The 12,718-nt window shown below is 44.4% G+C and overlaps 1 protein-coding gene across 1 annotated transcript in view; it reads left to right on the forward strand.

Annotated features, from left to right (window-relative positions):
* The window catches only part of LOC102830618 (KH domain-containing, RNA-binding, signal transduction-associated protein 3-like), a 225,650-nt gene that overhangs the window by 175,753 nt on the left and 37,179 nt on the right, over positions 1–12,718 (forward strand). Inside the window, exon 7 of the mRNA XM_006830720.1 lies at positions 1,625–1,707. Within this exon, the coding sequence (XP_006830783.1) occupies positions 1,625–1,707 (83 nt within the window). The remainder of the gene's footprint in view (positions 1–1,624; positions 1,708–12,718) is intronic.

A 12,718-nucleotide genomic window follows, 5' to 3' on the forward strand; every position in this document is an offset into this window, starting at 1 on the left:
GCCATACCAGGACTCCCTTATAGTAGTAGGGGTGTGTTAGTCTAGTAGGGTACGTGTATTGGGCATTACTGTACTAGGAGTGTGCACACTAGGTATTGCTGTAGTAGGGTATACAGGTATTAGGTGTTAACTATAGTAGGGTTTTACATATTAGATATTTTTAAACCATTCAGTTTTATAATTTCTATTCTTTTTTTTTTATCATTTCAGAATTTTTATGAGATTCTCCATTTGGAGTGATATCATTCCTTTACTGCCTTTTAGTTCCATAGGCATGCTTTTTAACTTCTTTAGCTCTTTAAACATATTGAAAATAACTGATTTTGGCCTCATTTTTTATAACTTCAGCATTTGGCCTTCCTCAGGGTTATTCCTATTGATGACTTGTTTTTCCTTCTAGTTTTTATGTGACCACTGAAATTGTTACTAAATTAGCTTGTTGTTGTTGTTGTTGTTAAGTGCTGTCGAGTCGGTTCCGACCCATAGCGACCCTGTACAGGGTTTCCAAGGGTGTAAATCCTTACGGGAGTAGAAAGCCTCATCTTTCTCCCGCGGAGCGGCTGGTAGTTTCGAACCGCTGACCTTAAGGTTCGCAGCCCGATTCGTAACCACTACGCTACCAGAGCTCCTTAAATTAGCTTAGTGGTCAGTTAATAATTAAACTGCGATGTTATTAAATTCTTGATGTTGTTTTGTGGCTCCGAGTTGGTTCCAACCCTGTGTATAGTTTCCAAGGTGAAAGCTTCATCTGTATCCCTCAGAGTGGCTGGTGGATTCGAACTGTGGACCTCTCTGTTAGAAGCCTAGGGTGTAACCATGGAGCTCCATCAAATCCCTCGAGGCAGTCAATCTCCCAGCCTTCATCAGAGAGCGCTGTATTGTGTCGGGACACACCTCTGGCACTCAGTCAGGCAGCTGGCGTGTCAGCTTCATCTTTACTGGTTGCTGGTGCCTCAGAATCAGGCTGCACACGTGAAAGCTTAGGGCTCTTTCCTGGGCACATGCACAGCCCCACACGAGCCCAGGATATCCCCAGCTCTCCGGGCCCTTGTGAGCACCTCCTTCCCCCACAGTGTTAAAGCTTGTTTGCCCAGTTTCCATCCACCACCTCAAGTAGCCACCATCGTAAACAATTGCCTGTAATTATATTTGGCCAATAGGTTGATGGCCAAGGCTGTTCATACTGGGCAAGCCTTAAGTTACATCAGATACAGCCGGTTCTCAGGAAATGGGGTTTGCAGAACTCTCCAGTGACTGCCAACCTGCTAGTGTCCACTATGGCTGCATGCCCTTGGTGGTCAAGGTGGATGGGTACAGTCACTAAAGACACAGCAGAGCTCACTGTTTGGACCAAGGGTCAGCCATTGGTCTTGAGTCAGTAATGTCCCTGGAAACCCGAAAACCCTTGATTAATTACCAGCATCCTGGGAATTTTGATTTTGACAGGTTTTTTTTCTTCCAGTTTTCTTGTTGCTTTCCTGCTGTCACTCTGGTGTTTCTGACTACGCCAACATTAGTTGTGCAGTTGTGTTTGATGGATTAATAAAGACTGCCTAAGACAAGGGCTGCTTTTGTCTCACACAGAACTTGTCTGACGCTGTGTGCCTCTCGTGTTGTATTCTAGGACTATGATGATGGATACGGTACTGCTTATGACGAGCAGAGTTACGATTCCTATGACAACAGCTACAGTGCCTCAGTGCAGAGGTAAGAACTGCTTGCTATTCTCAGACCTTGGAACAGACACATCTAGAGTCTGGGGAAAGTATGAGAAAAAGTCGTTTTGGGTAACTTGACCTGTTTTTGTGTTTTATTTCTTTTAACTGGAGAAGCGCTATCTGTCCTAGCGACTAGCATGAGTTGCAAGACACACCAAAGGAAATATAAAGATAACCCATTACTGCCCATCAATTCCCACAGGCTGTTAACTCTTCACAGAAACAGATGGCCACATCCTTCATCTTGGGAGTGGCTGGTGGTTTTGAACCTCTGACCTTTTAGTTAGCACCTAAGTGCTTAGCCACTGTACTACTAGGGCATGGGTTAGCCCACCCGAACTTACTGGATCGTTGAAGCAATCAGACTTTATAAATGATCACTGAAATTATATGTAATCTAAAAGTCTGACTTGAATATTCAATATATTCTAAAGAGGTGCAAAAACTGCAGTCTTTAACCGTTTGATCTCTATAGGTAAGAATCGTATCAGAATTTTTAAAAAAATCCAGTATTGTCGAGTAAGAACCAAAAGTTTTGGTATTTCTAGGCCACTTCAATCTGTAAGCAGCAGTACACCGGTTTTCTAACAACTGCTGGCTCCTACCTGTGAATAATGAGCCGGTTTGCAGTAATTTCTAAACAGTGATTTATTCAGACATAAGTGTCACCAGAGGCAAAACAGAGCTTTGTATATGCCTCTTGTGACAATATAGCTCTTGTGATAATATAGTTTGATGTTTTTTTATATGAAATCAGTGTTTATTCTGTTGAGAAGATCCTCGTTTGGCACCTAGGAAACCTCTCCCTTTATAGTTAAAGGTCTACGTGGAAGACAATGACAGGCATGCATACAGCAAAACGCCGACTTTGGCGTGATGATGGCGCTCAGATGGATGTAGACCAGGCAGTGGAGTCTTTGATGAAACTTCCGGAGGCCATCACTGAACTTGTACAACCTCAGTCAAGCTTTGACCAGACAGTGTCTGATTTGTGACCTCTGGTACTCAGGCAGACTAGAATTGTCTTTTCTCTTCACATCTATCTATCTATCTATATTTTTTTTCATGTATTGTGTAACAATTAGATGCCCTTCAAAATCTAGCTCTTCAGTGGCCTTTCCTGGTGGAAAACTAGATGCATTGTGCCTAGGGTCCTTTAATACACTGGAGGATTGAACCCAGCCCCTGGCACATAGTAGATATTGCTCCAGACTTTACAAAGAAGATCTTGCATCACAACTTTATGAAGTAGGTGGTTCTCCCCATGTACTGTAGCCCCAGAAATGAAGATTTAGTAGTTTGCCAAAAATCACGCAGTAAGCAGGGGAGGGGGGAGCCGCCAAACTCAAGGATTTCTACTTTTAATAAATCAATCAATCCTACCACTGATTTTCTCTGTGTAGGGTTGCTATGAGTCAGAACCGACTCCACGGTACATAACAACAACAACAACAACCGCTGATTTTGTTTTTTCAAAAAATGCAAATATCTTGGTTTTCAGTCTAGATATTCTGGTAAAAGCCAGCCTTCCACCTCCACAACATTTGCTGAGTGTGTGCTGTTTCCTGCACTGTGTCCCAACATTCACAAGAGCTGCAGTCTAGATCCTGTGGACAGCCTTGTGAGGCAGTGCAGCTGTAGAAGAGGATGCAGTGTTTTAGAGCACTGGCCCTTCCTTTTGTTCGTTCTGCCCCCACATCCAGCATGGTGTCCAGCGTGCTGGACATTGACATGCTGGTGCATTTGATTGCTTGTTCTGTGTGCATGATGTGTGAGGAGTTTGACAAAGCTCCTAGTCTAGCCCTGTGGACTACAGCAATGAGCTAGCTTTATTTTCAACTCACAGCAAACCCATGAGATGAAGTAGAACTGTCACATAGAGCGTGCTCAGTTCTGCTCTTCAAGGAAGCATCAAACAGTGGGTGTTAACAAGGAATGCATCACCCCCATAAGATTTGGTGATGGAGTCTTTCATTTTTTGTCCCCTAACAGCAGCAACAACTGGTTTGTACAAACTTCTCAGTTCCCAGACACAGAATGTACAGACAGTGGTGTGGTTAGTGCACACAACCATTTCTTTATCTGAATCCATAGTACAGTCATGCTTCAAGCCCCAGAGTGCTGTTGGGAGAAGGACAGGCGCTCACAGTGAAAATGGTTTCAGCCTCCAACTCCTTCACTTGTAAACTGTGTGACCCCAGGCAGGTGACTGCATGTCCCTAAACCACAGTTTTCTTCTTTCTAAGAGGTTAATGTTCTCTGCTCAGCTTAGGAAGAGGAAATGGCCAGCCCGGTACCCAACAGTGATTTCTGCCATTGCCAGTGTGTACCCGTCAGACAGTTCTCTCTGGTCCACCAGGAGGGACACGGCACAGCACTGAAGGGATGACTGTTTAAGCGTTTTCCTGTAATCTTATTTTGTTGTTGCAAAGGAACACAGCAGAGCGTGCACCAGTGGTCCTCCATGCACAGTTCAGTGATGTTGATGACATTCTTCAAGGCGAGCAAGCATTCTCACCCCCCTTTCCTGAGTCAGTCTTCCCCCATCAACATCACCTCACTGTGCTCTGCGGTCCCTATCTAGGCTTTCAAATTGTCGTTGTCAGTTTGTTTCCATATAGTTAGGTTTTTTTAAGTTTTTTATTGTGAATTGAGTGATAGTTTCTGTGGGAAAACATCAGCTTTGCCTTCATCCTATCGTATTTCGTTTCATTGCAATAATTATAATCACCTCCATACATCATCATTCAACAGCATTTGCTTCTTCCATTCCCTCTGTTTTTTTTTTTGTTTTTTGTTTTTGGATGTACACCAAAGCACTCAGGAATATATAACTATTCAAACAACCAGAGTGTATACCCCACAAGCCTGCCTCCCAGCCATCAGCACATAGCCCCTCTCCCTCCCTGAGTATAGAGTCCCCAGCCTCTCCGTCTCTCCATATCATCATCTCTGCCTCCATCTCTGGCATCACTGTTTCTCTGGGTAGGCTCCCACACTCTGCTCATTTCCCTTAATGGTCCCAGGGTCCTCTGCTCCTGGACTGCAAGATCAACCATTCCCCTACTTTTGTTACAAAATGTCTACCTTTATATTTGCAATGCTCACAGTCAGCCCTAATAGCAATTATTCACTATTGTATCACAAGAGACCTATCCCCATCTCCTTTCACCAGCCCTGCCCAGACAGGTTGGCTACTACTCAGTGGAGATTCTACCTTCCTTCATGCCCTCTGGATCTAGAGTCCCTCTTGAAAGCTTGTAAGCCAGTCACTTCTTGCCTTTGTAGCCCCTCCCCCACCCCACCCCCCATTTTGGGTAGCCAGTGTCTAAGTTGCCAATCTCTGTTCACCCTATGTACCAAGGAGGTGGGAATGAGCCTCGCTGTAAAGATGTGTTCCCTCTATTGAGCTACTACAGCCATAAGTATAGGCTAGGTTCATCCAATTGTAGAGGGTTGCTCTTTTTTTCATCTTCTTTCTTCCTCTAGTCGAGTTCTGATCATCCAGCCATTGAAGCCAGGTCAAATAGGTACTATCTGCAAGTATGGGTGTTCTTGTGCATCTCCCCTCACTTCCTTTCAGCTGGGTGCTTCACTGTCCTCTCTAGTCCTCTGTGGCCATGTCCCTGTCCCTGGGTCCAAGATTCCCCTGGTCTCACCGTACTGCTGGCAAACCAGATCTCAATCTAGGTTGACAGGAGTCTATTGAACCTGGTTGGACTTAGCTCACAACTTCATTGCTGTTTTTCCCCCACTTCCCCTTATCGGTAGACCAACTTGATCACCAGCAAGACCACATGCCTGTTAGTGTATTCTCCTTGATTCTCAGTCATGGAAAGGGGTTTGCCCTGAGGGGACCCGACCACTTGCTTTGATGGCTCCCGGGTGAACAACTTGCTTGTTCTTGTAGTAATCAATCGGACTGTTGTTATTGTTTTGTATTTTTCCTGCTGGTCTTTCTTTCAAGAAGTATCTTCTGTTCTTCTAGCCACTCCAGGCTGGTCTGCTTGTCCTTGCAAGTAGAAATTTCCCACCTCAAAAGATTCTCGATGGGGTTCAGGATTCCACCTATGGTCTTATGCAATGCAAAGACTCCATAGGAAGCCTCCTTTCACTGGGCAAGTTCTAGCCCCATTTTAGGTATTTCAGTCAGTTATAGGCTGAAGATGGACTTACAAGCTTTCTATGGTGATGTTTCTGCCTATTCCTTTCTCTCCCCCTCAAGTGTCTATTTTATAATAGGAGGCAAGGGAAACCAAGATTCAAAAGACAGCCAAGCATCTTAACATCATTTCCCCTCTTTTACCCATTCAAACCATGCCTCAATCCCTGTATCCCAGAGCCCTGTTTTTCCAAGGTTGAGCATACATCACGATTTACATCTGTCCCATTTAGCCCATGCAAATCCATGTAAATGTTCTCCCATCTGTCTTTTTCTTCCATTCCCCTCCCCCTTCTTGTGCATTGCACCCTTCCCAGCACCCAAACTATCCTGTGTATTAGTGTGGATACTTTTTCTTAAGCTTTTATAATAATGGTCCTATGCAGTATTTCTTCTTTTTTGACTAATTTCACTCAGCAGAATGTCCTCATGGTTCGTCCATCATGTAAGTTAGTTTTGTAAATAAAGAGTATAATGCTCAAGACAGGTGTTCTTTCTGAGCTAAATTCTGGTTGAGTTTTAAGAACCGCAGGGTGAGACTTTTGGTGGGTTGGAGGTGACAGGAAGATTTGAGTACTGTTCTAGATAACTGTGAGTGTATTACTTTGATACTGCACCAGAGCCTTAATTGAGTCTTTAGCATTTGCTTGGCACTGTGCCATGTGCTTTACATAAATCCCCTCTCCCCTTTAAGCATCCCCTCCAGCATCACTACATTCTAGTGTAAACATGGCATTCCCTTGTAAGGCGAGGTACAGCCAGGTTAAACAGTGTATCCCCAGCCGGGTAAGACCCAGCTTGGCTACAGCCAAGGTGGCCCCAAACCCTCCCTTGTGTCCTCTGCCCCATTGCCTCCCAGCAATCCTTCCGTCCCCGTGTTGGTTTCAGTTGCTGGAACTCATTAGCACTTCCCATATGGCGTATCTAAAATGGAGCACTTTGTGTTGCTTTTGATTCCCCTTGGAATTATGCTTCAATCTGAACTAGATGTTTTGCCTTCTTAGAGCCTGACTCCCTTAATCAACACAAGAGTGTCGTGCCTGCCACACACTCGCAGGAAGCCTAAGCAACGGAACTTTATTTTTCCAATTTGAGATCCTTTCATCATACAGCCCCCACTGCCACTGCTCTCGGGGAGTGCGTGGCCTTAACACTTCTCTAATTGGAGGTTTGTAGTCTAAAATGTCTGGATTTTGACACTGCAGGTTCTAGAAAATTAATTTCATACTTCAATAACCCCCTCAATCAGAATCAGAAAGTCAGTTCTGGGCAGTGGTTGGAGTGGGCCCAACTGCCTTGATGCCCAGTTTTACAAGCTGCTCATTGTAGTAGCCACCAGCCCACGTGGTGGTTGAGCACTACAAGGGTGGGTCATACAAACTGAGTCACTTTGGGAGTGCAGACTGTACCCTACATTTCCAAGACTTGGTGGTGGTGTGCCATGGAGTCAGTTCTGACTCATAGTGACCCTGTGCAGGGTTTCTGAGACTAAGTCTTAGCAAGAGCAGAAAGCATCTTTCTCCCATGGAGCCACTGGTGGTTTCGAACTGCTGACCTTGAGGTTAGCAGACCAACTCATAACCACTATGCTATAGGAAAAAGAAAAAGAATGTAAAATGCAGATATTATTTAAATTAATTTCACCTATTTCTTTTTACTTTTTTTTTTTTTAATGTGACTCCTAGACCAATTCAAAGTACAAATGTGTCCCTTACTTTCTTGCTGGGGAGCGCTGTGAGCTGCTTGATGCCAGAGTCTGGCTGTGCTTGTCACTGGCACCTTCACACAGGGGTCTCCTGAGTGGGGTACCCACATGCAGAGTGAACAAGACACCCACCAGATGCAGAAACAAAGCCAGAGAGCATCCACTTACACTTTTTGTTTCAATCCCTTCCTTGTTTAGTTTACACTTTGTGTGTTTTATTTTATATGAGAGTATTTGAGGTATAATGCTCTCATATTATTGTACACATATGACACAAATTTATTAATGGTGGCTGGGGCTCAGGGTCACTGAGTCGATTCCAACTCTCATAGGTGAAAGCAGAACGTTCCACAGGGTTTCCAAGGCTGGAGTTCTGATGGGCCCGGATTGCTAGCTCTTTTCTCCCTTTGCGCAGTTGTGCTTGGCCGTTTTGCTGACAGGCCTCCCCTTCTTTGGTTGCGTGCTCAGAAACATTTTTATTTTTGGCTCTGATTGTTTTGAGACTGATGCATACTGGGTAGGAGTCTGGTAGGCCTAGTTTCTTATCCCAACCTTAACATTTACTGGCCAGGTGACTTTGGACCAGCTACAGGCTCCCCTTCCCCACCCACCCCACCTGGAAGTAGAGCAGTCCTCTGAAACCTTCTGTAAGCTGTAATAGCATGAAGCAAAAAAGTAATTACCTTTCATTTTTATGGAAAGTGTTTTTGAATGTTCCCAGACTCAAAAAAGAATGTGCCGAGTCAGACCAGACAGCACAAACAGCCTAAACAGGCACTTAGTGGGAGCCGGAGGGTGTGCAAAGTTACAACCCAGGTAAACTTGCAGCATCGGATGTGTGGGGTTGTTTCTGGTGAGCACACTGGAAGGATATGATGGTGGTAACCTCTCTGGCCAGGGCACATGGGGCTGTGCTGAGGTTGGGGTTCGAGGCCCATGGAAGAGTAAGTAGCGTTTACATAAACTGTGGGTGTCAAGGGAGGAGTCCTACCATTAGAGGAGAGGAGGTGGGCTCGCAAGATGCATTGGGTTGGATTTGGTTTGTTCATCCATTCAGGGCAGAGGAGTTTGAAAGGAAGAGCCAGGTCAAGCAGGTGTGTGGAAACAGGTGGCAAACATTTAAACAGTAAACATACCGCCCGCCCAAGCTCTCGTAGCCTTTCTGGTGCCCTAGCATGCCTCTTGCTAATGGGTGCACAGGCTAATTGGAACCACAGTGCAGACACTGACAGACACAGCCCATGTGATGGCTGGTTGCTGACAGCAGGCTGCAGTCACTGGGGATAGGGCCGGGGGGGCCCCTCTTGATGCTCAGGGTGCTTGCTGCTAAACAAACTCCCAACGCTAGTCCCATCTTTACCTTTATTTTCTATAAAAGTGAGAATCTTCAGATTTCTTTAACAAAAACAGGTAATAACATAGATCTTTTTTTAAAGCATTGTGGTGTACAGCAAACTTTTGTAAAGCGAGACATACCTGCATTTACCTTCGCCGTAGGTCACTTTGTGAAATCTGTAACTTCTTCTTTCTGCTTTGGGGGGTGATCCTGAAGGAGAGAAGGGGCAGGGGCACCCACTGGCTCTGCACGCTGTGTGACACTCCGCTCTGCATTCAGTCTCTTTGGCTGAGAGAATGAGATAGACCATTCAGAGTGTCCGCAATTCCTGCTTCCCATGGTACCCAGAGCCGGCCAGGGGGCCAGTCTAGGTCCAGCTGGAAGGGCTACGTCAGTGAGTGCTTTATAGTCAGAGGGGAGAGAGGGACACTTTAGAGAAGGGCATTTGCCACAGTGGGCTGCCTGAAAACAGGATAAAACAAGAGCCATTGGCCAGCCATCAGTGTTCACCAGCTGTGTGGCTTTTAAATGTCACAAACCAGCAACATTTCCTTCCATTAGCAGGTTTCTATTTGGTCTTTCAGATGAGATATTTTGGGTGGTGGTTTAGTATCTGTCTCTTATTTTTCAAATACATTGTATTCACATGGCCATACTGGTGAAGACCCCTGCAAAGAGAGAAAATCCAACCTTGTTCAGCTCCATTTGCCTATTGATTTTCTGTGATGACCTCCATAACACAAAGATTGACGTATAAGACAAAATCGCTGTTTGTCTAACTTCACACATTTAATGAGTAGCAGGCTGTCATTACAATTAAATGTGAGGGGAAATATGAACTCTACTTGTCAGTATTGGAATTTCCCTGATACATATTTACTTAAAAAATGCTTGACTTCCAGTGGATACACAGTTTCTGAAAAACAAGAATGAATGAAAGGAACAGGTACCCAGTGGCCCTGCCCACAGGAAACGGGCCCCACAGTGACCCAAGCCTCTACAGATCTCAGGGGTCTGATTCCAGAGACCCCTTGTAAATATATCAACTTCACTCCACACCAAATGCACTTACACTTGATAGCTTACGGGTAAGCCTAATAATCGGATGCAGCACTAAAGTTTGTGTTTCTACACGAATGATTATAAATTCGCCAAAGAAATACTTGGTTCCTTCTATTGATCATGTTACCAAATAACTCACGGCAGTTCTCCTGGACTTCTGACTCGGAGCCGCAGACTCGGCTGAGGTATTGGGGATGCAAGACCACAGGAGTACGAGAAAGCAGGTTGACTAGAAAGATGAGTACATTCGAAAAGCAAGCAGGTCTGTCTCTGAAAGTCAGTGAGTCAGACGTTGATCATGGCTGTCAGGGTATTTAGTCTTTAAAATGTCCATCTCTGACATTCTCATAGCTCCTAGGCTTTTCTTCTTTGTGTCTCCTTATGTAGGTATCCTCTTCTACCTGTGGCCGCTGGTGGTTACCAGAGGGGAGGTGGAGTGTCGGGTCTGTCTATCCTTCCTTACCTCACTCTCTGTTCTATCCTAAAGTTAGTGGGTCATAACAGGGCCTCAGAAAAGTGCTGATAACCCCTAAGGGAATGTAGGAGACTTCTTTTCTGGGTGGGTTTGGTGGTGGTGGTGGTGGTGGTGGTGGTGGTGGTGGTGGTGATGAGCCATGGAGTTGGTTCCGATGCATAGTAACCCTGCGTAGGGATTCAAACTGCCGACCCTGAGGTTATCAGCCCGACTCGTAACCCTTGTGTACCAGAGCTCCTTAATACAGTTATAGTCACATCCCACTGCACATTGTAGTTTAGACTGTACTATGAAATATTTTCTTTCTTAACTCCCCACCCCCGTTTTTGTTGTTTTTTAATGAAGGCTTGTTAAATGACTGACAGGGGAATTAGAAATTGGAGCTGCCACTGTTGGAAAGCCTGTGAAGTCTAGCACTCTGCTAGCTATGGACCTTAACCATGTGGTCTTGGATTTTCATGCTGATCCTATTGTCGTTTGCCAGTCATTGAGTGGATTTCAACTCACAGCCTCCCGATAGGATAGAGGAGAATTGCTCTATTGGGTTACTTGTCCCAATGCTTAAGTGCCTAGCAGCTGAAAGAAAACTCAGTGGTTTGAATCCCCCAGCTGCTCTATGGGACAAAAGACCTGGTGATCTTCTTCTGAGGCTGATAGCCTAGACAACCATGTGGAGCAGTTGTGCTGTGGCCCAGGGTCACTGGGCATTGGAATCCACTTCATCAGCAGGTGTCCACAGGGGCTGGGTGAGAGAAGCTTCTCAGAACAAGCTTGGTGTCTTTCAGACGCTAACCTGAAGGACAGTAATGAGGCTGAAGTAACAGTTGCTAAATACCCTGCTCTAGGTCTGTTGTTGCTGTTGCTGGCAGGATTCCCATTCTACGTCCAATCTATGTTTTCTCCAGAGTTTACCTCAAAGGTCTGAAGAGAATTTGAAATTGTCACTCTGGAAAGTGTGACCTGTTTTTTGATTTCATCAGTAAACCTATCTTTTAGGAGCTATTGGTTGGGTATAACAGGGTTAGCTGTTCTGGCTTTTCAAAGCTGTAACAGTTTCACTTAAGTTAATAAAATCATTACCCATATTTGGAGTTACAATCTCCTTCTGTGAAACTGGATACCTAGACTGTATTGAAAAGAATGTAAGTTTTATTGATTGATCAGAAGATGCTTTATAATGAAGCTAATAAAAAAAAAAAAAGAAAAGAAAAAAAGTTGAAGGAATCAAGTATTTACTGAGTGTTGTTGTTGTTAAGTGCCGTTGAGTCAGTCCTGACTCGAAACGACCATGTGTAGGGTTTCCGAGGAGTAGCTGGTGAGTTTAAACTACTGAACCTGCGGATCAACCCAACCTTAAGATCCAATGCTTATCCACTGTTAGTTACACTGTACATTGAGGTGCCCTCAGACTTATTCTAGACCCCCGACTCCCACTGCCAGTGAGGCTACTCAGACAGAGTAGAACTGCCACAGAGGATTTCCAAGGCTCCAATCCATGAACTCAAAATGACGAGAAACAGCTGTAAACATCCATTGAAAATCGGAACATGGAATGTACAAAGTATGAATTTGGGCAAATTGCAAGTTGTCAAAAATGAAATGGAATGCATAAACATCGATATCGTAGGCATTAGTGAGCTGAAATGGACTGGTATTGGCCAGTTTGAATCTGACAACCACATGGTTTACTATGCCGGGAATGACAAATTGAAGTGGAGTGGTGTTGCATTCATTGTAAAAAAACAAAAAAAAAACAAAAAAAAACACCATATCCAGATCAGTCATGAGGTACAACGATGTCTGTGATAGATTAATTTCCATGTGCCTAAAGGGAAGACCAGTTGAAACCACTATTATTCAAATTTACACACCAACCACTAAAGCCAGTGAGGATGAAATAGAACAATTCTACCAGCTTCTTCAATCTGAAATCAATCAAACATGCAATCAAGATGTATTGATCATTACTGGTGATTGGAATGCAAAGGTTGACAGCAAAGAGGAAGGATCAGTAGTTGGAAAATATGGCCTTGGTGATAGAAATGATGCTGGAGATCACATGGTAGAATTCTGCAACATCAATGATTTGTTCATTTCAAAAACCTTCTTTAGACAGCATAAGAGACAACTATACACATGGACCTCACCAGATGGAATACATAAAAATCAAATTGACTACATCTGCTGAAAGAGACGATGGAAAAGCTCCATTTCTTCAAGGCCAGGGGCAGACTGTGGAACAGACCATCAATTACTCATA

The sequence above is a fragment of the Chrysochloris asiatica genome, unplaced genomic scaffold (assembly GCF_000296735.1).
Source record: "Chrysochloris asiatica unplaced genomic scaffold, ChrAsi1.0 scaffold00001, whole genome shotgun sequence".
Classification (NCBI taxonomy): Eukaryota; Metazoa; Chordata; class Mammalia; order Afrosoricida; family Chrysochloridae; genus Chrysochloris; species Chrysochloris asiatica.